Source organism: Scophthalmus maximus, chromosome 12, assembly GCF_022379125.1.
Source record: "Scophthalmus maximus strain ysfricsl-2021 chromosome 12, ASM2237912v1, whole genome shotgun sequence".
Taxonomy (NCBI): domain Eukaryota; kingdom Metazoa; phylum Chordata; class Actinopteri; order Pleuronectiformes; family Scophthalmidae; genus Scophthalmus; species Scophthalmus maximus.
The window spans coordinates 17,547,326-17,573,669 of NC_061526.1; the positions used below are offsets into that span (position 1 = coordinate 17,547,326).

Genomic DNA, 26,344 nt, shown 5'->3' on the forward strand with positions numbered 1-26,344 from the left:
GTGGATCTGTGGATGAGCCTTGCTACTAGCACGGTGAAAAGCTCAAGGCAGCATGCATGCCCCAGTCCTTGTTCTGCAGCCTCTAAATGATTGGACACTCAGTCGCCTTCCCAGTGGCCTACCTGGCGTTTCTGGAAATGATCTCTGCTCGCTGAGTGACCCGTGGACATCCCATCGTGACAACAGTTTGCTGAGTTCTACACATTTCTCGCAACGTCTCACTAAAAACCCACCACAGCAAGACGTCTCTGCTCAGAATTCCACTTAACGAGATTGTAGCGTCAGCGTTTTGGCTGCAATTATAGCGCTTAAGGCTCGGTAATGATATGTTAATGGCTTGGCTGTGTTACCTCTCAGCTGCCCAAACAACATTAAACACCCTGCGGCTGATTAATCGACATCCACATATACGTACAATTAGAGGGAACTTTTGGGCAAAATACACGCACTCTTAGAGAAATACAAGATATTTTCTTTAAAATAGAGTAAATAAATAAGACACCTGAGGCTTTGAGATCAATTTGTGCCGAAAACAGTTGGTTATCATATTCGACAGTAGATACTAGGATGGTGCGCTAATGCAGGAGGACTTCAGAAGAGTTAGGAAGACTTTGCTCAAGGGCACAGTGCCAAAAACGCACAGCTGTTGCCGAACAGTGGGTGTCAAGAGGGTCAAACCTGTGACCTCTCGGTTACATAACACTGTCTAACAGCAGGCCGCCCTGCCCACTCACTGCTGCTGCTGTGTCTGCATCAAAGTCAGAGAGAGGCTGTTAAAACATCCAACATCGCTCGCACTGATTAAGTACATGTGCTCTTTTTTGGCTCGTTTTGTAGCCACGAAATGGATCTTGGCATGATTGTAAGTTAAAGTCAAATTAGCAAGATGGCCCCTGACTGAAGCGCGGAGGGAAATTTAAAGAGGAATATCATCAAAGCAGCGTCTTCCTCCTCAGTTTCTTGTAAACTAACGCCCTGACTCCCAAAGTAGTCATTTAAAAAAACAAAACACAGCATCGCCACTGTGTCAACTACAATTTATCTGTAACACGTTTCCCAGCAACTCCCAGCGCAACTTCGCCCTCGTCAGCACATGATTGCTGGCGACGCAGAAACTCACAGGGCAGCCGCGATTATTAATGTGCAACACCTAAAGTCGAACTCATGAGGGCGGAATTAATTTTCCAGGACTCCTTTTCGTGCAACGCGCGATGACAAAGCACCGTCGAGTCTGTCGAGGAGAGGCGATTCCCATCCCATCTACAAAACAACACAAGCACAAGAGGTGCAGGAGGAGGAGAGACAACAGGCAAGTGGTGATAAGTGCATTTTGTTTCGTTCTGTGCTTAATCAGAGCTCTGAGTTGCCGGCCCTTGGGTAAACGACCATCCTGCTTCTGCTGCAGTATATAAAGATGGATGAGAAATTAAAGCAAACAAAAAGTGCCTCCACAACGGCCTCAGTGCTCTTTCATATACATTCTGAAAGTCTGTCAAAATTTACTGGAGGAATGCTACACCTTCTTAAAAGGTCTCCTCTCCTGTGTTGTGTTCATTTAGGTTGAGATCTAGCAACTGTTCTAATTCGAAGAGAAACATAGTCCCATCGACAAGACAGACCATCAATACTACTAATATACATTCTACCTGGGGCTTTTGGGGCCCCTGGAGGCCTGAGGTCCCGGGGGTCGACAGGGCCTATCTGATAATCCATCCTGGGATTATCTTTCTTTTTTTCCATCATGAAACCACTGAGTGATCTCACATGCCCAGTTGATGTTGTTTGTGATTCCTCTGGTTACATTTGTAAAAACTCATATTTCATCACAAGCCTTGGCAGTTAGTAGCCACAGTGTAGAATCGATTTTACAAGGAAAAACACTCATAAAGCATCATGCATCAGTACACTTGATGATAGGATGAAACTAGTCAAACTGCCTCCTTCTGCAGTGTTGCTGTGTTTCTGTCACTGAAAGTCTTCAGGTGGTAGTAGTTGTGTGTTAGTGGCAATTGTAGCAGAAGCACCAGTGATAATAGTACTTGCATGGATAATAGTGACAATTTAAATTCAATCATGTCTTTGACTAATAATAACATTTATGGCTATTGCTACTTGTAATGGTTCTAACAATCATCATCATTTTCTCCACCGTGAAAGCCTCTTTCTGTCAGGCAGGTCTGCGCTTTTTAGCTCCATCTCGTCCGTCTCTTATCACCTCTCATCACGCGGGGAGGTGAAAGAGGTTAGAAGGGGGGGGGGGGGGCTGCTCATCCGAGTCGAAGAGGAGAGCCAAAAGGAGGCAGGATCCTTATCAAAGGCCTGGGTGTTGAGCCTCGGCTAAAAATAGAAACCGAGGGAGATTGGCATCGATTTCTGCAGGCGCTGACGGCACGATTGACAGCAGCACCGCGGCACTGGGCTGTTGAGCCATCGAGGGAATCCGCCAGACTGCCTATGATGAGATGAGATGGGAAGATAACTTCTGACAAGCCCTCCACCCACCACCCATCTCTAATCACCCTCCTCCACACACACACACACACACACACACACACACACACACACACAGAGAAAAAGTAATTACCGCATGCATGCACCTGCACACACACACACACATTCAGACACACACACACACACACACTTGCCGCCCCCTGAGCAAGTAATGGACTTTGGCTGGCTGCGCATCCACCTGTCCTGTGTCTCCTGCCAAGTCAAAGCTCATGTGCTCACACACATACAAAATACCTCTGGACGTCCCTCCACAGCCACCAGTCACTGTCCTCCAGGGTTATCTCACTAAATTATCTTCCATCATTAAGTCGTGTCCAGTGTCCATGAGAGGTCCCTTTGTTCTACTGCCGTAAAGGAACTCCCCACCGTAGATTTCAACGGATTTATGTTATTACACTTTGTGCTTTACAGCAATTGGTGGTTTTTCCAACCCTGCAATCTTAGTCAAGCAAATTAACTTAGCAGCCCGTTGTTAATATTTTTTGGGATCCTCATTTGCAAATAACAATTTTATTTTGTTTCATCAGAGATAATCTTCAACCTAAACCTTTCAAGCGGTTGTTGGACTTTTTTCTTTTATTTGCTCATAAGCTTCCTGGTTGAAAGTTAAATGAGAAAATTGAAGCTGGTTAGCTTAGCTTAGCATGGCGACTGGAAACCACTGAGCCTGAATCTGTGCAAAGCTATCAAAGTCAGTACACAAGCACATTTAAAGCTCACTTTTAAATATATTATATTCATTAATAACAAAAACCCAAGTGTGAAACCATCAGTTTGCCCCTTTACGTACTTGCTAGCTCTTCATGCTAAGCTAAGATAACTAACTGTCCCCTGGCTCTAGCTTCATGACTGATTCATCAGTCATGAAGCTGTTCATCCAACTCATGGAAAGAAAGTGTATTTCCCCAAAATGTCAAACTTCCTGTAGTCATACTTTAGGAAGTTAAGTGTGACATTTAAGTGCTGACTTAAATGTTAAAGAGTAAAAGAGTCAGAGCCATAGCCAGAATTTGGGAAGATTAAAGTCGAAATCCCCCCAAGTTTTATTTAAATTGAGTAATTATTTCACAGAAAGTTTTCCATATAATTAGGGTATAGTCCAAAATTAGGCCTACCGGGTCTCGTAAGGAAATTTCTTGCAGCTTCTTGAAAATTCTGCTAGTCTATTTAATTTTTTTTTGGGGTGACCTAATAAGTGATCACATTACAATGAACTACAATGGGGGCGATAACCAGAACTATCTATGAAGTGACAATGAAGATGTATTTTAGTATGGGATGTTTGTGACACAAGATGCTCTCTCACACACTCTCTCCCACCTTTCCTTCTCTGTCGGTCGTAAAATGTTTCCAATACAGCCAAAAATAATCATCATTAAAAAGATGGAAGTTTGACTTCTCCTCATAATTAGGTGATTTGCAATAATCTGCCACAAGGACTTTGTCAATCTGTCGGCGGGATCCTCCTCCTGTTAAAACAGCCACAGAGACAATCACTCTGGGCTCCTCCTAATTAGAAACTCATTGAAATTTATGAGTGGCTGTTATGAATTATTGAGGGCTGTTTCCTGGGAGGGATGACATGAGGGAAGTTTAGGCAAGTGAATTTCTTTACAGGCACCTAAGCTGATGTGCTTTACTTTGTTCAGCTGGACTATAACACGGTATGTGTCTCCCTCTGGTGGTGAATATTATACACCTGCCGTAGTGAAGATACTGTAACAAAAAAAGTAACTATGTTGGTTTTACAGTACAACTGATATGGATTTGACGCCCGTTTTAAACAACATTTCTATATTTTCTGACTCATATATACTTATAAATCATATTAGACAACACCAACGGTGTTCACAATTTTTTAACCAATAACAATAAGCACAAAATGATATCTGTCTCTGACTGTATAATGCAGTGCTAATGCTCTAGCATTGGGAATATTAGATAATCTTAGGAGATTAGTAACCCTTAGTATATTTATTTTATACTAGTATGTTGAAAACATGGTTGAAAACCAAGGCACAGATATTCCCTACTTCCTCTTTTCAGTTTGTTGTCCTCTTTAGAAAAAGGTTGAGGTGTTCCTTCTTTGGAAATTCCAAGATGATCTAAAAACAACACAACATTTGCTTTAGTGTTGAAATGTATGTTCAGTTGTGTCAGATAAGGAACATACGCATTATTCTGCCTCCTCATATACCTGTGTCAGGATTCACAGAACATTAAAATTCTATATAAATATATATTTAATATCAGTTTATCGCCAACATTGTCTGAAAATCACTGTAGTGTCACTGCGCCTCGGTTGACTCAGTTCTTCATTCATTAGACATTCAGATTCCATGATCTCTCAGTCTGAGGATCAGCCATTCCAGAGTTTGTAGCTCATGAGCTCTGGGACCATCTCTGTCACCTGTGTGATGCATTTGGCACACGGGTCTCCATTTCGGGCCTTTCCCGGGCCTCCCCCGGGCCTCCCGCCCACATTCGGGCTCAATGGAGGAACCAGGAGGAGCAGGGAGGACAGAGGAGGCCGAGGATCTGACCGCAGCTACAGGCAGAGGTAAAGTAAGAACCCTCATTCAGTCTTTATCGTGTCAATAGCAGCTCTGACAGCTACATCCATCCTTTAAAGATACCTGTATGTGTTAGATCGTTAATTTACAACAACACGTGTTGGTTAACGTTAGCCATTCGCTGACCGACAGGGGACGCTGTTTGGTTGGGAACAGCTCATTATGATGCTAGAGCATGCTAGCTGTGTAAACATCAAACCAAGGCTGTTAGCAGAGCTGTTAGCTTAGGTTTGCTAACTGTAACCCTCGTTAATTTTATTCCGCAGGTATTTATGCGCGTATATATGTAATGATTAATATTTTTAACAATGTGTACGCTGTGTAACGTGTAGCCTAGCTAACGTGTTCGACAGCAGCAACAATATCGTAGCCTCCGGTCAACATCCTTCAAAATAAAAGTGGCATCTCCTAAGGCTTCAAGTGATAAAACTACATTCCTGTGCTTTACTTACTCGCCTTACTATAAGGTAGTTTGAGTTTTCATTTGGTGGGTACACACCAATGACTCTATTGAATAGTAAATCTATGCTCTACATGCAGTCACTGGTAGGTACCAAAACTATGTTACGATCTCCTCTTTCATTCTGAAGGCACGAGACGCTTAGCGGAAGTGTTGTGGCTGCCAGGGGAACGCAGGTCACGAGTCGGTTTACCTGTTTTAAAAAAAAAAAAGCTCAAGAAATATGATATGGACATGTCATTAATCTCTATTCGCTTTTGTTCTTATGTGTTTAATGTAACACTTTTAACATGCAAATGTGTTTTTCTGGCCCCACCATGACATTAGTGAGTGCAGATTAAGATAAGGATTAATATTCTACTTTAATTGCAAATACAAATTCTAAATGTTGTCTAATGAAGCATAAGAAAATAGTCCAGTGCTGAGAGATTTAATTTCCAGCTCCAGTTTACATTTTCAATTATCAATATGTTGGCAAATCTTATATATTGTCAGAGCAATGACACTTTCTTCATTTATTTAAATGAAACGAATTCTATTAATTTTATGTATTATCAAAAAAAGTCTGTGGAAAGAATACTTGTTAAAGTTTATTTTACCATTGATACTTCTAAACTTAAGTGCAGTATCATTCTGCCAGAGCAGCATCATTGCTCCTTGTTTTGAAGAATACACGTCTCTGGAAATCTGCTGCAGGGACCAACAATTTTTTCTTCTTTCTTGTTGAAGAGAGCCCCTGTTGGTCCTGCTCAAGTGTTTTATCAGATATGTGCCTGTTCTCTCTGCACTTGCATCCTGCCGCAGATGCTCTTGGTCCTTGAGCGAGTGACTCTGATACACACCAAATTTGTAATCACTTTTAATGTTGTAGATGATATGTGTACATATACTCCACCTGCATTTTATTAGGGACACCACACACTACAGGCTTCCCTTTGCTCTCAAAACAGCCTCAGTTCTTGTTGGAAATATTCCTTATAGAGATTCAGGTCCACATAATTTTCATAATCACGTAATGCACATTTGGCTTTATCCTGTTTTACAACATCCCATCAATGTGATACTGGATTCAGATCTGGTGACTGAGGAGGCCCCTGAAGCTCACTGAACCTATCAAGGTCATGAAACCAGTTCGAGACGACGTTTGATTTGGATGCTGGAAGTAGTAGCCATTAGACAATGGGTGAATTGTCGCCATAAATAGATGCACATGCCCGGCAGCAATACTGGAGATGGGCTGTGGCATTCATATAATAATTGATTAGTATTAAGGTGGTCCCAAAGTGTGCCAAGAAATCATCTCCCGACACAATAACACCACCAGCAGCAGCAGGCTGAACTGTTTACACATGGCTGTAAAGAGGGAATGTTTACTCATCCCAACGTCTCTGTCCTTGGTGCCTTGTGAGTACAGCCAGTGGTTGGGCTGAAAGTTATCAGGAAGTGCTCAAGGAGCTGAGGCACAATGTAGGTCAGAATGTAGGCCAGAGGGTGAAGAGTTCTTGTGGTGAAGTTTATAGTTGGAGACGACCAACGAGGGGACCACACGGAGAGGGTTTCGAACAGGTACAGAAGACACTACAGGGAGTTTGGGTCCTCTCAGGAGGTTAGATACGCAATCAGTTGGGACAGGGGTACATTTTGGGGGGTGGCACTGCACTGTCCGCCTGTTACATGTGTTGTTCATCTGAAGATCTCAATGCATTGGGCATCTGAATAAACACATCTGCATAAGACATCCACTCTCTCCGGCTGCCTGATTATCATTTTCAGCGTCATCAATTTTTCCATTAAATTGAGATCTACTTTTGTTATTGTAATATTGTTCTCAACTACATTAATGTAACTAGTGGCTATTAGTACTTGTTTTAAATGCAGAAAATAAAGATCATCTTAGAAAACAAGATTCACGCTATATATATTATATGTATCATATATAATTACATTATGTATACTTTTATTTATTATAATAATATGATATATATAATTGAAGGCTCTCCATGTACATGCTACAACAGTAATCCAATACTTTTACTTGCGCTGATAATATCTCTATCACCTACTTTAACTGTACTTTTAGTTCCACTCTGAATGTGATTGAGTATTTTTGAATCGTGGTATCTATAGTGGCTTTCCACTTAGTCACTATACATTCCTGCATGTCTGTGAAACTTTTAATGACGTGTGCCTTCGCAATCCATTTGGCTGTGACAAGAATAACGTTGACCATGTATTGCGTTTCGTTGATTTATTTATACACCAACGTAATAGATCCAGGTCCATACAAACGGGATTGTTCTTTAAGCCACATCCTGCAGCATTCAAACATAGTGACACGAAGTGACACGGCCAAAAAACTGTAGGCCCCCCGGCATGCACTGTGTCACCCTGCATGCCTTCCCACCTAATGATGCTCAGTTGTCCCGTCCCATGCGCACAGAGCATAACACAAAGACAACAAATGAAAACAAACAAATGGCTCTTACAGTATCTCTACTGTAACGTTTCAGTGCACGCACAGTTCGGTGGCTGTAAAGCAGACGCTGGGACAACAGCGCCATCTAGCGCCGATCGATCGGAACCACTCGGTTGATCCGGTCTTCGTCAGCCAACCAGGAAAGAGGGCTTGCCGCGATCTGGACTGAGGCGGATGAGACCAGAAACCTTTGTTCTGCTTCTCCTCCCAACGCGAGAACGGAAACCAGCGGCTGCCAATGCTCCCTGCAGAGCCGTGTTGTTGTGGCTCGGGCCCGATGAGCGCTTTGCAACACCGAAATTAGCAGATTTTAATTAACAGGCTTCATTTCTTTTCTTTTTTTTGTCTGGATCGCTACAACCGGAGGGGGACGTCGGCTCGCTTCTTTTTTTCCTCCCCCCCGTCCCTCCCCTGTCAGCTGCTAAATGGAAATAAACCGAGGGACTGAAAGTGGAAGCAGTCGAGGTGCGTGTTTCCTCATGAAAAATCCCCCATACGAGTCTTCTGGTGGTGATCTGTGCGTTGGCATCAGTGACCCGAACACGAGTGGATTAACAGCACAGATCCATATTCCGTCCTCTAACGTGCAGGATGTTTTTATATCACTCCACCAGGGGGGTCAGTGATCTGGTCAAAAAAAAACAAACATCTGTGCAGCGTCATTGTATGAAGAATCCGAGCAGTATTCTAGATACATTTCTGTGTTTCTGTTAGAAACGCTGCAGCTTGCACATCCCGCTGTACCAGTCAGCGGCAGTGAGTTTGTGGGGAGTTTGATGGATGCTGATGTTGCAGCATCCAGGGTCAGGTGATCACGTCAATGTGCAGCTGCATGTGAAGTGTCAGGTGGATGGTTCATATTGATTGTTCATATTTTCATATTATGACGTGCTTTAGTGTAAGTGAGCCGCCACTGCTGGTTTCTGCTTTTTTTTTTTGTAGTTAGTTTTGGATCATTTTTAGTATTGACGTATGCACATTGAGTTTGACGTGTGCACAACTTCTCAAAACTATTCATACCAGCAACACAACCATAATAAATAACCATGTATGGAAAGCTTCTCTTTCACATTGATTCAACAATCATGAAAATCAAATCAATCAAATTTTTGTTCCATTCAAGCAGTCCATAAACTAAACTGCCTACTTAAGTCTAGAGATATTGAAGACATGGCTAACTAAAATATGATCAGTGGGGTAAAATCAGAGGCCAATAAAATTGACTGATCAGCCGTAACACTATGACCACTATGATCCTCGTGTTGACGCCAAAACAGCTCGGACCCGTCGAGGACTCCACTAGGGCTGTGAAGGTGATGCTGTGGTGCAATATCTGGCACCAAGACATTCGCAGCAAGTCTTTAAGTAACGAAGTGGTGGCCTCCGTGGTTCGGACTCGTATGTCCAGCACATCCAACAGACAATACTTGATTGGATTGCGATCTGGGGAATATTGGAGGACACCTTGAACCCGCTGTTGTGTTCCTCAAACCAGTGTGGCAGGACGCATAGTGTAAAAGAAAACATATCATCTTTGAGGACTAAATATTCCCTTGCTGCCCGATGTATCCCACCACTGACAGGAGCCACTGTAAGAGATAATCTGTGTTATTCCCTCCACCTGTCAGTGGTCATAATGTTATGGGTGATCGTGGCTAACCTCGTCACTTAGAGATGTCTTGATTCGTTTGTTCTTGTTTTCTATCACAGAGGTAATATTATGTTTGTTTATGTCGATGCACGTTAATTCTCTCGAAGGGTCGTTTTAGTCGACGTCACATTTTTCCTGATGTTCATCACGTCTCTTGTTTTATTTTCTCCTCTCCTCCGTTCCAGGCGATGATCTTCCCGTCCGTCACCTTCGCCTCCTGGCTCCGCCGTTGCAGCTCCTATCAGCTGCAGTGTGGCAAGTTGTGCAGCAGGGACTTGTGGATCACTACGGGATGCTGGAGGAGTTTGTTACCATGGTGACGGAGCTGGTCCCAGAGCTGATGAGCTACAGTCAGAGGGCTCAGCTCGTCCTGGGACTCAGGGCCAGGGTATGTATATATAGTCAGGCATACTGAGCTGAAACCAATTTCATCAACTGGTCTCATGTTACCAATACCTGTAGTAGTTTTTTTAAACAGGCTAAATTAAAACCAAAAAAGACCTGGTGGGTCGTGTTGCAACAGCTCAAACATCATTTAATTATGTACAGTGTGTAATTCAAATTGCACAGAAATGAAATATTTTTTTTAAAAAAAGGAAGTTACCCAGCAGAAGATTTTGTAACCAGTGTTTAAAATTAGCTGCGTTTGATTTGCTTTTGTGTGAAACCAGCTGGTCCTGGAGATGTGTCGAGGTGAGCACCCGGCGGACATGCAGAGCATTCAGCCGCACTTGGACAGAATCAAGGCTCCTGTCAGCACTGCCAAGGATCACCATGTAAGAAGACTGTAGCTGTTGCTCTCGGGTTTGGAGGATCCCTGGGTCATTTCTTGTGAATAATGGATTGTTCAAACAAAGTTTTGTTAAATTTCACTCTGTGTGTGTGTGTGTCAGGTGACCATCAACCAGGTGGAAGAGTCTGAGGTTAACTTTGTGGAGTTGGTCCATTCATTGCTGGAGGACCCTTCTGAAAGAAAATACTTTTTTGAGGTGAGACGGCCCTTGCTAATGCTTATTTGTTGTTTTACTTCTGCTGTGTGAGAAATACATACAGTGAGTTTGAAAAGAGAAGATCCGCACATGTAAAAACCTCACGTTAAAGAAGGATTTTATATGCCGTGGCGATGTTTCGAGCACAAGGAAATAAAGTCCTTTAACGTCCTTTAAATTAAGTGTGCGGATCATCTCTTTTCAATCTTTCTGTCATATTTTGTTGATCCAGCACCCAATCATCAGTGCAATGCACAAGATCATGCAGATACAGGTCAGGAGCTTCAGGTAAGAATCATATCAAACATCAGAATTAGGGAAAATGTGTGAATCTGTGGCATGATTGTTGTTGCTGAACAGACTGGGTCTGAGTCTTTCTGAAACTGCTCATCTCCTGAGATTATCACACTCTTTTTTTTTTGGTGCCGGAAACCAAAGAAAACTAAGTTGGTGGAAGTTCTGCAGACAGAAACTCCTTGTTGATGAGACTGGTCAGTGGAGACTGGTCAGGCCGGTTAAAGGCTCCGGTAACTCAGATAACCACTCACTTTACAACTGTGGTTGTAGCAGAAATTCATCATCTCAGGATGAACCACGAGTTGAACCCCGAGACAGATGGTCTGCAACAGGAGACGACCACGTCAGCTCCCACTGCTCTGCTCTCAGCCAAGAACGGAAATCTGAGGCTGCGGTGGACACATGCTCACCAAATACTGGACAGATGAAGCCTGGCCTGATGAATCTGGATTTCTGATAGTATAGGATCAGACACGTTTTCCTCAGATGCGATTGTACTGATTTTTATGATCTGATTTCGGTCTGGTGTCTCAGACTTAAATTATAAAAGATTATTTCTTTTGGAATAACAGAAGTAGTTATATTTCTACTAAGGATGAAGGCGACTGAACAGGCCTGCCACTCTTTAACCGTTGTATCTATCATAGGACATGATGAGTTCATCGTATTGCTCAATGCAAAGTGTATTACAACCAACACTTACAGAAATCCTCTTGCAGCAAGATCAGACGCACACTGCTACAGAAAAATATCAGAGGAGCTCCACCTTCAGTTTGTGCTGTGATGAAATCAAACAACCTCTTCACAACCTCTTCTCTCTTTTGCATCTGTAGGAAATCTTCCCCTTATATTTTGGGCCAAAGTATGAAGCAGCACTGGAGATGCTGGTGTGGGAGTTTATATCCCGACTGGATGAGCTGCTGCCAGTTCCAGATTTCACACAGGTACGTGTGTGTTACTTTTAACTCTTTTAACTTGATCAAAATAATGATCATACATACATACATATACTTTTATATTCCTGTATCATGTCAGTGCATTTGGCCCAACCCCTCTTGGGATTACAAGACACCATTCATTTTCAAACAGGTTTATCTTCTTTCGGTATTACAAGCGTCACAGTGTTTTTAGCAGATGCTAATAAGCAGGAAGGGCTTTTATTAAAGTATTACATTAGACTGGGGGGAAAAGGATAGAGAGATAAAACAGAGGGAAAAAAAGGTGACAATTATACAATATACAATAAAGCTCATAGCAAAAACATTAGAGACTAGACAAGTTTATTCCTGAATTAACCAGGTTTTTGTGGTTTTCTTAAATATCAAATACAGCATTTTCATTTACACTCACAAAGAAAACAGTGATTATTGGTTTCGGTGATCCAAAATTCTTCTGTCCTGTGCTAATATGAATTCAGGTTCCAAAGTGTGTTTTGCCCTTTTCATTTCCACACCGCAGCCTTTTATTGCCGCTGATGTTCACGCTTATGTAACGTGACACACTTTGGCCACCGTCATATCCCTCTTCTGTTTCTTGCTCACTACGGTGTTGATGCGAGGCGGCTACCTGGGGAGATCACTGGGCCCCGTGGGAGGTCTGACGACATGACTTGTTGTGCTTGTGCATTTTTTTCTTCTTCACCATAATAATAATAAACCAAATGCAACACAGACAGTTTGTCACCAGGAAATGGCTCCCGTGTCCAGACCGAGCAGCCTTTTTCAGTCCGACTGTGGCACATAGTCCCAGTGTAGAGGCTCGTGTTTCTGCACCACTGACCCAGAGACAGATATAGACGCAGGTTCATCACAGTGTCCCAGCAGACTGCTTCCTCCTCCCTCCTTGTTTTTGCACAGGCACTTACACATACACACAACAGTATAACAAAGCTAAATTGCAGCAATCACACAATAGGAAACCATAGGTGAGAAATAAAGACATTGAATAATGAGGAAAAATACAGACATTTACATTAATTATTTCTATGGACTGCATGAGGTTCAAATGTGACATAAATATAATATAGTTTTGCATGTCAAGGAAAAAAAAACAACCTCTCACCAAATTACCTAATTCTGAATTTGACCCCAGTGTCATTTGGGAACATAATAATAAGTCACCAGCATTATAAATGAATGCAGGGTCACTGAAACTTGTCACCTGATCTCACTTCGCAGTTGGCGGCCTTGGTGGAAGACGCTCCGTCATTCCTAGACAACTGTTTACAGTCCCTCTTCCCGCCGGAGGACATGAAGGCTGTACTCGAACACCACAGAAACCTCGGACACTTCGAAGAGAAAGGTACGGGGTCAGCACCGAAACAGACGTCCCTACAAACAGAGAATATCATTCTCCTCGTCTGCAACATTTTACTCGTCACAGAATGATAATTTTTGGATATTTCCATAAATAATGATTCTCAGAGCAAAGCCTACGTACATTTGGGTACGTGTCAAACTAATACAGCATTATGTTTTTTTAAAGATTTTAAAGTGAAGGGGAAGATCCACTGAAACCAACCTCACTTTGTCTTTACATTCAATCAGATTCTAGTTTGAAAGACTTGTTTGACATTTATTTCTTTCACAGTAATTTATGTTTGACCCTGAGCCAGGTTATAACTAACAGCTCTTCCTCTCGACTGCAGATCCTAGATTATTGCCGATGGATGACTGCATACTCTCCTCCCTGTCGCTACCTCCTGGGACCAAACCTGTCACAAACACCGCCGCCTGCTCGCCTCCTCTCAAAGACTCGGCCTCTCCAGAGGACAAAGGGCGTCTCGATGCCCCCATCAGCACGAGCAGCCTGGAGCAGGCGTGCATGAGGAGCTCCGAGACGATCAGACAAAGCCTCAAGGAGACAAAGGATTCTAGCAGTTGGCACGGACATGTTAGAGGCGGGGGCGTTTCTCAGGAGAGGAAAGTGCAGAACTCAATTAGCACGCGACCGTGTGACGACACCATAGACCTCACGACACCTAACGAGGGTGCGTACGCAAACTCGGTAGCCAATGGGGACGGCCGAAGCTTAAGGGGAGCGAGGATTCTCAGGAAGAGGAAGCTCAGCGAAGGTGTAGACATCCCCACTAAGCTGCCTGTGGAGGCTTTCTTGTAAGATTCCTTGAATTGTTTTGTTCAATTCTTACACACAAAGACATAAAAGCAACTTCAATTTTCTTCTTAATCATCTGAAAATACTTATTTGTTAATACTTGCTGTGTTTTCTAGTGATTCCTCAGTGGATGATGAGAATTCGGGAGAATCTCCTCTCATCTCAATATTGGGAGAATATACAGGTTTGTACGGTTGATATATGGATCAGTAGTTATTTGGTATTTTTTCCAACCTCAGGCCTTCAACTAACCCTTCTTTTTGTTTTATTCTAGACTCTCAGGAAGGTTTATTGCCAGTTGTGACAGACTCAAAGGTTCCCTGGTCAGACGAGGAGACGCTCAATCTGCTCGACATTTGGGGGAAGGACTCGGTGCAGCGCGCTCTGCAGGGCTGCTTCAAAAACCGTCACATATTCACGCAGATCGCACAGAAGATGGCGGAGAGGGGCTACATGAGATCCGTGGAACAGTGCCAGACGAGGATCAAGCGGCTGAAGAAATGTTTCCGCCAGAACAGAAAGTGGGTATTAAATGTCTTCATTAAGCTGTAATTTGTGAAACAACGGAAGATTGAAGCAACTCTCAGACGAAATCCCTGTTGTTATTCTCCCCCGATTCCTCCAGCAGAGGAAACTCAAAGCTGGAGAATAAATTCTACGAGAAGCTGGAGTGCGTCCTCAGCTCGGCCGTGCCTTTGGCTGTTCCTGAGGTCACCTACGACGTTGACGACGTCGCAGATGAAGATGACGCTGATGAGGACTTGCAGTTTCTCGGCCAGGCGAGCTTTCCAGAAATAGGTAAAAGTGTCGCTTTTGTTTTATAATTGGAGAGTTTGATCGGGCATTAGAGGGTTTTTGTAGGTGGTGTTGGAAAGCTTTTGTAAACATGTACATTCTAAACATCACAGAAAAACACCCAAGAAATGATAGCCTCAACAAAGTCATTTTTTGATTCAAATCAATTCTGAAACTATCTCAACAAAAATCACGATGTGTTACATATTTTTTTCAGGAACTAGAAGCGTTCCCTGGACAGACATGGAGACGTTGGCCCTCATCAACACGTGGGGCGACGACAAGATGCAAAAGGACCTGAGAGGGATGCACAGAACCGGACACATGTTTTCCATCATGTCCAACAAGATGGCCGCCCAGGGCTTCTCCCGGACGCCGGAGCAGTGCCAGACACGACTGAAGAGGCTGAAATCCAACTTCAGGCAATGCTACCAAAACAAGTATGTGTGTTTTGTGACAGATAGACTGAAAGGAAAAAGAAGAATTTTTTTATTGATATAACTGATCCTTGTTTTTTATTTCCCCAAACGGTAGCTTGAAGACACAGGGGCAGGTTGAGTGCAAGTTTTACAACGAACTGGGAAGAATTTTAGTGAAGGACTTCCCCTCAGTGCCGCAGATGAATGAAATACCAGCAGAGCCCGAGGACAACGACTTCTCTGCCTTCTCCCATCATGAGACTGGTAAACACCATTATTCCGTCTACTGACTGCAGGGGGCGTGGGAGAAAAGCTCTGGTGTCCAGCTGTAGAAATGTATATTACCAAAAAAAAAGCAGTTGTTATCTAACACAGTCTCAAATTGTAGTTGGATCCTTAAAGATGAATCCTTCAAAATAATTCATACGATGACTCATAGAATACAGAACCCAAAGATGCTGTCAAGCAAGAAATCGAAATTAGACACCGAGAGCAAAGCTTCAGATTTTATGGCACGCGATCTTTTGGACCCGTACTCTGAGATCACTACCCTCAGAGATCTGCTATGGACTTAAAAGAACCTCTGAAATAAATACCACAACTTCCTCTTACCCAAAGCGATTAGTGTACTCTCCTTATGTCTTTCTCACTCGCTAAACTTTGCATCCAGGCATCTCCGTATTTTTTATAATTGTATATATTATTATTTTTTGTGTCTCTCCAGAGTCTGTTGTGGGGATTCAAGAGGACAGGAAGAAAGTCCCGTGGTCGGACAAAGAGACAGTTATCCTTCTGGAGATATGGGGAGACGCACAGGTAGAGGAAAATATCATAATTCTTTAGCATCATTCTAACAAAGCTTTACCTATTAATTTTGCTTCTAATCAGACAGAATTGTCATTTAGCTTGACCTCAACCAACCATTACAATGTATTATTTGAAAAAAACTCTGGTGTGCAGACAGAGATTTGAAAGGTCTGAGCCAGGCTTATATAATATATTATTTAGTTGTAATATATTGTTTAGATTTTATTATTATTTTTTATTTTCCCTTTGAAAAGACACTATTGAAGCATGAGGGCCATAAAACTTTAACAGGATTCAGATGTAAATCAGTATTGGCTGTTATGTTGCTACCTTTAATATGAATCTGGCCTTTGTTTAGGTCCAGCAGAGCCTGAGACGCTACCCACACAACGGTCACATTTTTACCCAAGTATCAGAGAAACTCGGCGCCAACGGCTACTCCCGCAGTGCAGGTCAGTGCCACACCAGGATCAAACGGCTGAAAGCAAACTATCGCCAGTGTCAGGAAAACATGAGGTAAAAAAACTGCACATGAGCATCTGTCTTTTTCGTATTCCGTGCCATCGGCTCGATATGATTGTTTTAATACAACCTTCCTTACTGTCTGCAGCTCGTCAGGGACTGACAGAGTCGATTTTAAATTCTACTATCTGCTGGAACAAATCCTGGACAAGCAGCCGTCGACTTCCTCCACTGTGATAACCGACTCCATTGAAATATCCGAAGACTCCAACGCGGAATCAGTGACTGAAACAGGTAAAATATCCATTCATCCACTCAGTGCAGCAAAAAGACGGGTATCTGTACTCAGAATATTATGAGTCAACAGTTTATACAAGCATAATCAACAAATTAATCACAATCCTTTAAATAGCATCAAAAACTAGGGGACAAAAGCGTGTGTCGCTGCTGTAGGCTAACAAGTAACAAGTATGCTGATAATATGGATTTTAATGTGGCATTAATACACCTCAGGTGTCATATATTGTATCACTGTTTAAAAGCATATTTAGTTTAGTAACATTTAAGTGACAAGTGCTGTGTTTCTATGGAAAGATGGAGAAATCGCCATGTCGACAGAGAAAATGTCCCCCAGCTCGTGGTCCGATGAGGAGACGCTGGCGCTCATCAACATCTGGGGCGAGGAGTATGTTCAGAAGGCGCTGAGGGGTTTGATCCATAACGGACACGTGTACGCAGACATTTCGGAGAGAATGCAGGACCTTGGCCACTCGAAGACCTCGGAGCAGTGCCGGTGGAAGGTCAAGTCCCTGAGGAACAACTTCCGACAGTGCTACGACAGAAAGAAGTGAGAGGAGTCTTTCTATTCGTTTGTGTTTGCAAATATTATCCACTCGCATTCTAATGGTTTATCTCATTACAAACTTTTTTAGATGTGGAAGACAAGTAGATTATAGATTCTACAACCAGCTGGAACAAATCCTGGGACATGAGGCAGTTTCTATTGACGAGTACGACGAAAGAGAAGAACAAACCGACCAGGACCCGGGTAGATAAACGTTCATTTGCTCAGCAGAACGAGAAATGTCCCTTTAGATAAACATTCAAGCTCCAACATCTTTTCATCTCCACCTTCAGTCGGTGTAGAAGGCGTGAACACGGTTTGGACCGAGCAGGAGACAGCCGCTCTCGTTGAGGTGTGGGCCGCCGACGACGTGCAGCACAGCCTGAAAACCTGCGTCCGCAACGGGCACATATTCGCCGACATATCGGAGAGAATGACCTCGATGGGATACCTGAGGACGGCCGATCAGTGCCACTCCCGCATCAAAAGGCTGAAAAAGACGTACAGGCGATACTGCAACAGCCGGAGGTAAATAAAATGAAATGATGGATTGGTTGATTTGGATGGTTGACTCACAGTTTCCCTGCTCACGTTTGATTGGTGTCTTGCAGAAGCGGAGGACGGCCCGCAGCGTTCCGATACTTCCATCTTCTGGCCCCAGTGCTTGGTGACGACTCTGTGCACGCGGATGTGGACAGTACTGCTGCTGACGCCACCTTACAACCCTTTATGGACAAGGATCCTGACTTGTGTAAGGCTGAAAAATAATCAAATGCTGTGCTCTTGTGCAGATATTGTGTTAGTCTAAGATGAACACACAGCGACCGGGCTGCTCTTGTCCTCCTTTCAGACGAGCAGCCGTCGACCAGCCACCTCCTGGCCGACCTGAGCAGGAAGATGCCCTGGTCGGACCAGGAGACTCGCACGCTGCTGGAGATCTGGGGTGAAGACAGCGTCCAGCACACCCTGAGGGGCTGCCTGAAGAACCGACACGTGTTCAAGTACGTCTCCGAGAAGATGGGCGACCGAGGATTCATACGGACCTCGGAGCAGTGCTACACCCGCATCAAGCGCCTCAAACATGGCTTCCTCCATGAAAAGTCAGTGTCTTTTGTTTTGATGAAGCAGTCATTTTCATATAATTTTTGTTTTTGTTGCTGCTCTGTGTTATTTAATTGTGAAGGAAAGTGTTTGGGAATTTACTTGAGATAAGCTTTTCCATCTAATCACAAAATAAAATATTTGGTGATAACTCCCAAGTTTTTCTAACCTCATTCAGGGAGGAATTTAAGTTCTTCAGTGAGATGGAGGAAATCTTCAGGAAGGAGTTGAAATTGGACGGCTCGGTCGCTGACACATCAGCCACGGAGGAGCCGGATGACTGTGCACCAGAGCCGAGCCCAAAGAAAGGTAAAGAAGAAAAACCACAACTGCAGAGAGGCAGTCTTTTCCAAACTTTGGCTTTTATTTTAATCGTGCCGCACATGTTTGTGCTCTGTGTTTTCCTCTCTTGTCAGCTGCCTCCAGTAACCAGTGGGTGGCTGACAGCACGAAGCTGCCCTGGAGCGACGGGGAGACCCAGGCCCTGCTGGACATTTGGGGCAGTGAGGAGATCCAGGAGAACCTGAAGGGCTGCACCAAGAACAAACACATCTTCGTCCAGATCGCTCAGGTCATGAGCAGCCAAGGCTACGTGCGAACTCCCGAGCAGTGTCAGACCAGGATAAAGAGGCTGCGAGCCAATTTCAGACACTTCCTAGAGGGAAGAAAGTGAGTGCAGTTTTATTTTTTTTGGGGGGGGGGGGGTCTTTTTCCACCTTCCTTCTCCTAACATGTTCTAAAATTCTGTCTCGTGTTCCCAGAGGAGATAAGCAGGAGTGCAAGTTCTTTGACCAGTTGGTGCATATATTTGGCAGCAAATACACAATGACCTCTGACCCCCTGGCCGACGATGCACCCGAAGTTGTAGGTAAGTGCTGACGGTGCCTCACCGATCTTTAAGCATTATGCAGCATCTTAAGCAACTGAAGAAAATGCAGCTGTGAGGATATGTCAGACTCAAATGTTTATTTTCCCATGATCGGGTCACGTACCTTTTTAAAGGACAAATTCAACATTTTGGGAAATATGCTTATTCACTTTCTTGCCAGCAGCTGGATAAGAGGAAACCACTAACGAAATATAAACATGTAAATTAAGCTGCTTTCTGACGTGCACTGAAGTCCTTACATTTGCCTGAAATCTTCCAGAGGGGCTGAATGGGAGAACGCAAATGTCTGCGTTTCTCTGGACATTTTATGGAACTTTTCCTGCCAGCAGAGGGAAAAACCCTAACCCTAACTTTCTCCTTGGCTACCAAAGGAGACGCAGTAGCAAAACAACTAGAGCCACACCAGCTCGTTTCAAGTTGCCTTTAAGGAGCCCGGTTGCTGTGAAATATAATTGTTTGTCAGCCATTTTTACAATTTAATATCTAAAATATTTTCTGTCTGAGCCAGAGTCATGAAACTGTCCGCCATCATGAAGACGACACGGCGACAAGCAGACGGACAAAGAGAAAACATTCACAGGAAAAAAAATAACAAGGACATTAATGGAGAATCTATGATATGCAGAGGAGTGTGTTTACATACGGCTGAGGAGAGTCTGTCCAGGCTCACTGGAATTTACTTCATGCCTCTGTGTACACTTCAGATACTTTTACATTCTTCTGCCACAACGACCTACTTTAGGCTGTAGTGCAGTGTGCGTGTGCGTGTGCGTGTGTGTGCGTGCGTGCGTGAGTGAGTGTCTCAACCAGTGTGTCAATGTGTTTTTTTTAATATTAGAGCCATGCCACTAAAACCAAGATGCTCAGGGCTTGAGGGACAAAAATTAAATATCTGATCTTGACCTGGTGAACGTCTGAAAAGGTTGTTTTTTTTCTCCGAGTGTTTGATTCTCTTGTACTTGAACTTAAAGTGAGCGAATCAAAGCACATGCAAAAGAAAGACACGCAAAGGCCTCTATCACTGTAACCACAGCCTACATTATTCTTTTTACTCGACTTATTTCAGGACTCACTTGTTAATAATTCTGCCTTTCAACTTGTTTGTAAATGTTTGAAATACGAGTGGTGAATTATTTTTCTTTTGTTCTCGGCGGGAGTTCATCTTGTCGAGAACTTTATTTATTTAAAGTTGCTGTTTACATGTGTACTGTGTTCCAAAGTTTTACACTTTACTTTGAATATGTTTCACTTCAAACCTTATCGAGGCCCATTCTTTTCCACAAATGTGTAGAGCTTTTGCCGCATCCATTAAAAGAAACTTGAAATTTGGGATTGGGAGTTTATTTTCATGACTTGTCATGTAATTAATTATTCTTATGAGGTCTGGGAAGCAGACAGAAAAAATCTCCGGAAAAAAGAAATCTGTATCTAAAAATATATTGAATCTGTGTACAGTAAACAAATCTGATGGAAACAAAGCAAGAGAGCGGCTGGCACGAGCAGTTTAATCCAAGTATCATTGTTTCTTCACAAAACTGGTGCTTGGACAAAATCTGGATTAGATTTAGATTACCAGGTTTGTTAAAAACTGAGATTAACAGTCTTACAGTTACACGTACACAGCAGTGGAAAGTTACTCAATACATTTACACAAGTATGAGTCTGAAAAGTGAACTTCTTCCTCCTCATCATCACCTTTTAAATTGATGCAGCAAACCTGTGAGCAAACTGTCGCTTCTTTACACATCCAGTAGTGATGGAACAACAGTATTATTATAGTATGGAGGTGTGTGGCCAAAAGATGAATTTAAATCTCATATTCACTCTCTTTTAGCACATTATCAAAAGATTGGACGTGTTTGTGGCCGAAAGATGAATTTGAATGTAATATTCACTCTCTTAGCTGTTTTTGGTCTTCACCCACTCCAGAGGGAAACCTCTGGCTCTCTAGCTACTATATGCTCCACTTCTGTTCAATAGATTCACTGCTAACTGTGTCTCTCTGGTGTCGAGCATGAAGAGATGCAATATTGGGCTCTTTAAATCATTTGTCACGTTTGTTATTGCCACAGGAAATGTTGTCGCGAGTGGTGGGAGCGAACCAGAACGGTAAAGCCGCGGGCCGGGCAGCTGAATGATGAGCTGCAACTCAGTACAGAGCTCTGTAGAACTGAGAGGAGATGAAGATTCAGGGGATTGTTCTTGGCTGGTTCATCACTGCGAGCGACTTCATACATGAGGACATAGATTATAGCTGCTTGAACTAAAGGATCTGAGTGCTTGATATGTTTCACATGTAGTGTTTTGTTGAAGAAAAAATCTCATGCGAGTAGCCTGCAGTTATCAAGTCAACATTATTATCTCTCTCTCTCTCTCTCTCTCTCTCTCTCGGTCACACAGACTCGAGAGGATTTACTGCTGTTTACAGTGACTGCCGTCTGCCAGAGGTTCCGGCTCTGCTTGTATTAGATTAGCTGACGGGAAACCGGAGGGTTGTTTCTCGGCAGCAATTTAAAACGCACCGGTTCCCATCACAAGGCCATAAATTTGTCACAATCTTATTTTGTTGAGCAAAGTCCCGCACGGTAACCATGGTCCTCCTCCTGCCAATAGTGTATTACAGGAGTGAGCCGCCTTCTTAGGGATGGTAGTGTCTGTTTGAGTCGCCCCACACGGAAAGGTCTCGACAACCATTGGATGAAATCAAGTGAGTGGGATTCATCCTCTGGGGATCATGAATGCGTACAATTTTGTAAAAATGGCAATCCGATATTTGATGAAACACTATATTAGTCTGGACAAAAGTGCATGAATAGAGAGTTAATTATTTCATTTTTTAATAGGATAAAAATACAATATCGTATAACCCTTTTTAACTTGGTGATGTGGTAAAGTAAACCACAGAGTCTAGCTATTAAAATGCAGGGGAAGCCCCAGATGCAGCTAATGTCAAATATAAAGAACGACGCTTCAGACTATAAAGAATGCTAAAATTGTATCCCAAGAAATCTGTACTTCAAGTTAATCCTGCAAAATACTGTTCGTCGTTTCTTCTTTTTTCCAAATGTCAAAAACAATTGTTACTCTTGAACCTGACATTTAGGTAAAGGCATCTTGTGACTTCTTCCACTGCTCCATTTATATATAAAAAAAAAATAAAAAGAATAAAAAGGAATTCTTTGGATTTGACATCTGCGGCAGCGTGTGAAATGCAGCGCGGTGTGATACAGACAGCAGCAGCAGAAACTGAACAGTTTAACACTACAAGGGCGGACGGCCCCGCGGTTGGCTCTCTGGAGGCCAAACAATATGCTCGACTGAGAAGACATGGGGCCCCTCGGCCCAAATGCAGTTGGTGGGCTTGTTGGTGTCAGCCAACATGGCGCCACTGGGCAGCAGCGGGGAACCCTCCTCTATCGTGGCCGTGTAGAAGCTCTTGGGTTTACTGGGCATTATGCACAAACATCGCACCGTGTGCTGGACGGGAGGCGGGTCCAGCTCTTCCTGCAGCCTCATCAGCTGCGACAGTGGAATCATTGTGACTGCGTTCTCAAACGGGTCCACTTCCGCCGCGTCCAGTCCCTCTCCATCCGCCCTCGTTCCGCCCGCCACGTCTACGACCACGCCGCTTTCTTTTGCTTCCCCGTCCTTCCCGTTTTCCTCCTCCGTCTGGTTATTATTGTCCTTACTGATGAACACCACTGGAACCATTTCCTCTCCCCCGCTCATTTTGTATTTCCAAACGCTCAGCGTGTAACAGCACGATTCGAAGCAGATCTGAGAACACAAGGGGAGGCCCGTTGCTTTGAGTTGGTTCTCTGCAGTGTGTTCGCATTTGACCGTGTGTGTTGCTTCTGTCAGATGTTGCCATCGTGTCTGTGTAGCTACTCACCCAATAGCTACAAACAAACATAAGGACTGCAAACATGGCAACTGGAACACCGTGGATGGTGATCTGAACACATCAGAAAGAATTCTCTCTTTTTTTAGATAATCCGACTTAATTCATCTGATAGGACAACAATACTGGGGAATACACACTAACAAAAAATACAGAGTACATCATTATTTCTTTTTTAAACAAGCTGAAACACAATGGCATTTCAGAAACCACAACTTGATGCTTTCACTGTGTCTCTCATGCCTAATTATAATGTGATGGTTCTTACCCAAACTGTCATGATGGTCCAAAACAGGGAGCTGCGTTTTCCTACAAGGGACAAGACTGCAGGGAGACAAGGCTACACACACACACACACACACATTAACACGAATGCGTTTGATAACAAATGTTCTTTTTTCTTTTCTGTGCTTGAGAACTTTGGTTCAATATTCTTGACCTTAGGTTGTATTGATTAGGAGTTTCGTTCTTAAAATCAGTTTCCTCCCGACTGTTTGCTGTTTGACCACATGTGATTGACAGTTTCCTGGCAACGTAAATGCACTTGCCGACTGTCTTCCATCCATTTATTTGAAAATTGCTCACCGAACTTACAAGCCACAGAAGTTTTCCAGTTTTACGGATTTACTTCCACGTGCACACTCAATGTTTCTCCCTTTGACCCCCGTCCATGCCTTTCACCGCTCGATCTATAGACTTTGATATTGTGAGTGACAGTAGAAAGAGCAGCTTCACCTTCTCGTAGACCAAGCTGCCTCCAACTCCAACCTAAAACAGAAAGGTGAACATTGTGTGTCTGTCACAAACACTGTAAAACAAACACATGTTTTGCACTTTGAAAGTTAGTTGACTCACACATCCAGAGCTGTCGTCCTCTCCTTCACACAAGCAGGAGTCTGGGATTGCGGACCCCCAGTCTTGGTAGCTTCCGAGTCCACAACACTTAAACTGGGCAAAAGACACACACACACACACACACACACACACACACACATACACACAAACAAACCAGTGGCGATTTAGATCGACTCACAGGGAAGAAGTGCTTTTTGTATGTTGAAATTGTCATGTGCGAACACATGCACAACAGCTGACAGCATAATAGTAAAAGTACAGTTTTAACATCCTAAAAAAGTTGCCCTACCTCCGTCTGCCAGCGGTACACGTTGTGGAGCAGATCACAGTTGTTGTTGTTCAGATGGGCCTGTGTTATTCCTGGTACATGCGTCAGAGGGTACAGGGCCGAGTAGCGCTCCTTAAACGCCTCTATTTCCTAGAGGCAGATAGAAAAACTTTTGGTAAAAGTAGTCAATTTTGTGAATCCACTTGTGTCCATTGTCCTTAATGTGCTTTTTGTTACTTCCAAGTTTACAGCATTCGGCGAACACAAGCGAGATGGGATTCACCAACCTGAGTCTCGTTTACCCAAGTCTTTGCAAAGGTTACAGCCATGACCACAAACAGGACGAAGGGCGCCAATAACTATGGAGAAACAACAAGAGAAAGGGAAATCAGTTTAACACACACACACACACACACGCACACACACACACACACAGATAGATACATACCCATAATGGGAAAAACATGCTCTTCTTTATCCAAATGTTCACCAGTAGCATGATGGAGATTGGCAGACACATCCCTGTCCACAGAATCCCCAGTGAGGCCTCCTGGCTCAGCCTGGCCTCCTCCTGGAAGAACAAACCCCAGAGTCGCATCAACGGGGACGGATTTGTGTCGGGACTGATTTTAAAATCGTACTTATTATGTAAAGCTCATTAGGACCTCCATACATTTAGATAAGTCCAACCCTTTTTAAGTTTTCTCCAAGTTATAGATGGATGGGTAGATAGATGTAGCCGGTGTAGTTTTACCTCACTGCTGTCCCCACATTCAAAGCTCTGGCCGTTGCGAAGATGTCCTGATGCCGTCAAAATTGGCAGCACAATAATCCCAACCTGGAGAGCAACAATAAATTTACCACATTTACCATAATTGTATCTATTCATCCAGCAGATGAAATACTCACCATATATGTGACAACCAATGCTGTTGCAATCCACAGTCCTGGATCGGGCGTCCTAAAAATCTTCTCCCTCTTGTCATCCCTCTCAGCAGCCATGTCTCTTCACACTTTTTTGATTCTCCAGCTTCTTCAGGAGGGAAACAGCCGCACAATGAACCCGGACAGATGTTTTCCTTTCGTTGTGAGTAAAGAGATGGTGGGGACAGAACATCCCTGCCTGGCAAGACTCCACCTCTTAAAGAGGCTGGATGCAAATGACCAGGCTCTTTTTCCAGAGGACTTGCTCATTCTGACCACTTGGTGGCGCCAGTGGATAATAAACACAGTGGCTGGAAATGCCTTTTAGTTATAAAGAAGTTAAAAGTAAAAAAAAAAAAGATACACCTGGAATCAAGCCAAAAAGACTGGTGTGTCGATTATTTCCAAATGTCCCATATGTTATTTATTCAATATACAATGTTGAGACACATTTGTCTCTGTTGTCTCACAAAAATGTGTCTAATTGTGTCGTCGGTTAGTCCGTCAGGTTGTGCTGTCCATTTAAGCAGTGATGCTCTGTACCAGGGTCACTGCTATAAACCCACCACATGCAAAACACACACACACACACAGCTCTCAAAACCTAGGACAGTAATTACATGTCTAAATCTGACAGAGCGTCCAACCACCAGTGTGTGTGTGTGTGTGTGTGTGTGTGTGTGTGTGTGTGTGTGTGTGTGTGTGTGTGTGTGTGTGTGTGTGTGTGTGTGTGTGTGTGTGTGTGTGTGTGTGTGTGTGTGTGTGTGTGTGTGTGTGTAACCCTTACCTCAACAGACTTCAGTCTGCCTGTCTCTATAATTACCAATGACACACACGCTCACAGGTATACACACACATAATACGCTTCTTTTTTTGTTCGTATGTTTCACCAGCATTTAGATATTAATAAGAAGAATGAATTATACATATATTATACTTTTTTCTGAAGATTAAAATCTTAGAGCAAGATTACTTAGAAAAAAAAATCTAAAACGATTTTGAGATGAG

General features: G+C 43.3%; 2 protein-coding genes across 5 annotated transcripts; one reads left to right on the plus strand and one right to left on the minus strand.

Moving 5' to 3' along the window:
- Nucleotides 1–4,920: 4,920 nt before the first annotated feature.
- zgc:113263 (uncharacterized protein LOC503753 homolog) lies at nucleotides 4,921–20,718 on the plus strand. Of its 4 annotated transcripts, none has more exons than XM_047335893.1 (24): nucleotides 4,921–5,071; nucleotides 9,857–10,059; nucleotides 10,343–10,447; nucleotides 10,565–10,660; nucleotides 11,791–11,901; nucleotides 13,135–13,258; nucleotides 13,605–14,070; nucleotides 14,188–14,255; nucleotides 14,346–14,592; nucleotides 14,697–14,869; nucleotides 15,084–15,306; nucleotides 15,401–15,549; nucleotides 16,010–16,101; nucleotides 16,451–16,608; nucleotides 16,703–16,848; nucleotides 17,149–17,401; nucleotides 17,487–17,602; nucleotides 17,692–17,926; nucleotides 18,010–18,149; nucleotides 18,249–18,498; nucleotides 18,678–18,808; nucleotides 18,916–19,168; nucleotides 19,261–19,367; nucleotides 19,648–20,718. In XM_047335893.1, exons 1-24 carry the CDS (start codon nucleotides 5,005–5,007, stop codon nucleotides 19,866–19,868), a joined length of 4,134 nt encoding a protein of 1,377 aa, XP_047191849.1. In that variant the 5' UTR covers nucleotides 4,921–5,004; the 3' UTR covers nucleotides 19,869–20,718. The 4 variants fall into 4 exon arrangements, with proteins under 4 accessions (XP_047191849.1, XP_047191852.1, XP_047191850.1 ...); XM_047335896.1 differs by having other exon boundaries at nucleotides 19,897–20,718; XM_047335894.1 differs by having other exon boundaries at nucleotides 14,700–14,869.
- Nucleotides 20,719–20,876: 158 nt separating this feature from the next.
- LOC118318484 lies at nucleotides 20,877–25,549 on the minus strand. The gene is made up of 10 exons (XM_035648199.2): nucleotides 25,322–25,549; nucleotides 25,167–25,250; nucleotides 24,861–24,983; nucleotides 24,700–24,771; nucleotides 24,434–24,562; nucleotides 24,145–24,237; nucleotides 24,025–24,057; nucleotides 23,558–23,629; nucleotides 23,281–23,343; nucleotides 20,877–23,165 (listed from the first exon to the last, which is right to left on the minus strand). Exons 1-10 carry the CDS (start codon nucleotides 25,412–25,414, stop codon nucleotides 22,650–22,652), a joined length of 1,278 nt encoding a protein of 425 aa, XP_035504092.2. The 5' UTR covers nucleotides 25,415–25,549; the 3' UTR covers nucleotides 20,877–22,649.
- Nucleotides 25,550–26,344: the final 795 nt, after the last annotated feature.

Excerpts from the sequence above, each read along its gene's own strand:
- zgc:113263 (XM_047335893.1), top strand. The coding sequence starts at position 5,005 with ATGGAGGAACCAGGAGGAGCAGGGAGGACAGAGGAGGCCGAGGATCTG. Across the intron at positions 5,072-9,856 it reads GACCGCAGCTACAGGCAGAG|GCGATGATCTTCCCGTCCGT; the intron begins GTAAAGTAAGAA and ends CCTCCGTTCCAG. Across the intron at positions 14,870-15,083 it reads GGCGAGCTTTCCAGAAATAG|GAACTAGAAGCGTTCCCTGG; the intron begins GTAAAAGTGTCG and ends TATTTTTTTCAG.
- LOC118318484 (XM_035648199.2), bottom strand. The coding sequence starts at position 25,414 with ATGGCTGCTGAGAGGGATGACAAGAGGGAGAAGATTTTTAGGACGCCC. Across the intron at positions 25,251-25,321 it reads CATTGGTTGTCACATATATG|GTTGGGATTATTGTGCTGCC; the intron begins GTGAGTATTTCA and ends GTTGCTCTCCAG. Across the intron at positions 24,058-24,144 it reads AGGACGACAGCTCTGGATGT|GTTGGAGTTGGAGGCAGCTT; the intron begins GTGAGTCAACTA and ends TTTCTGTTTTAG.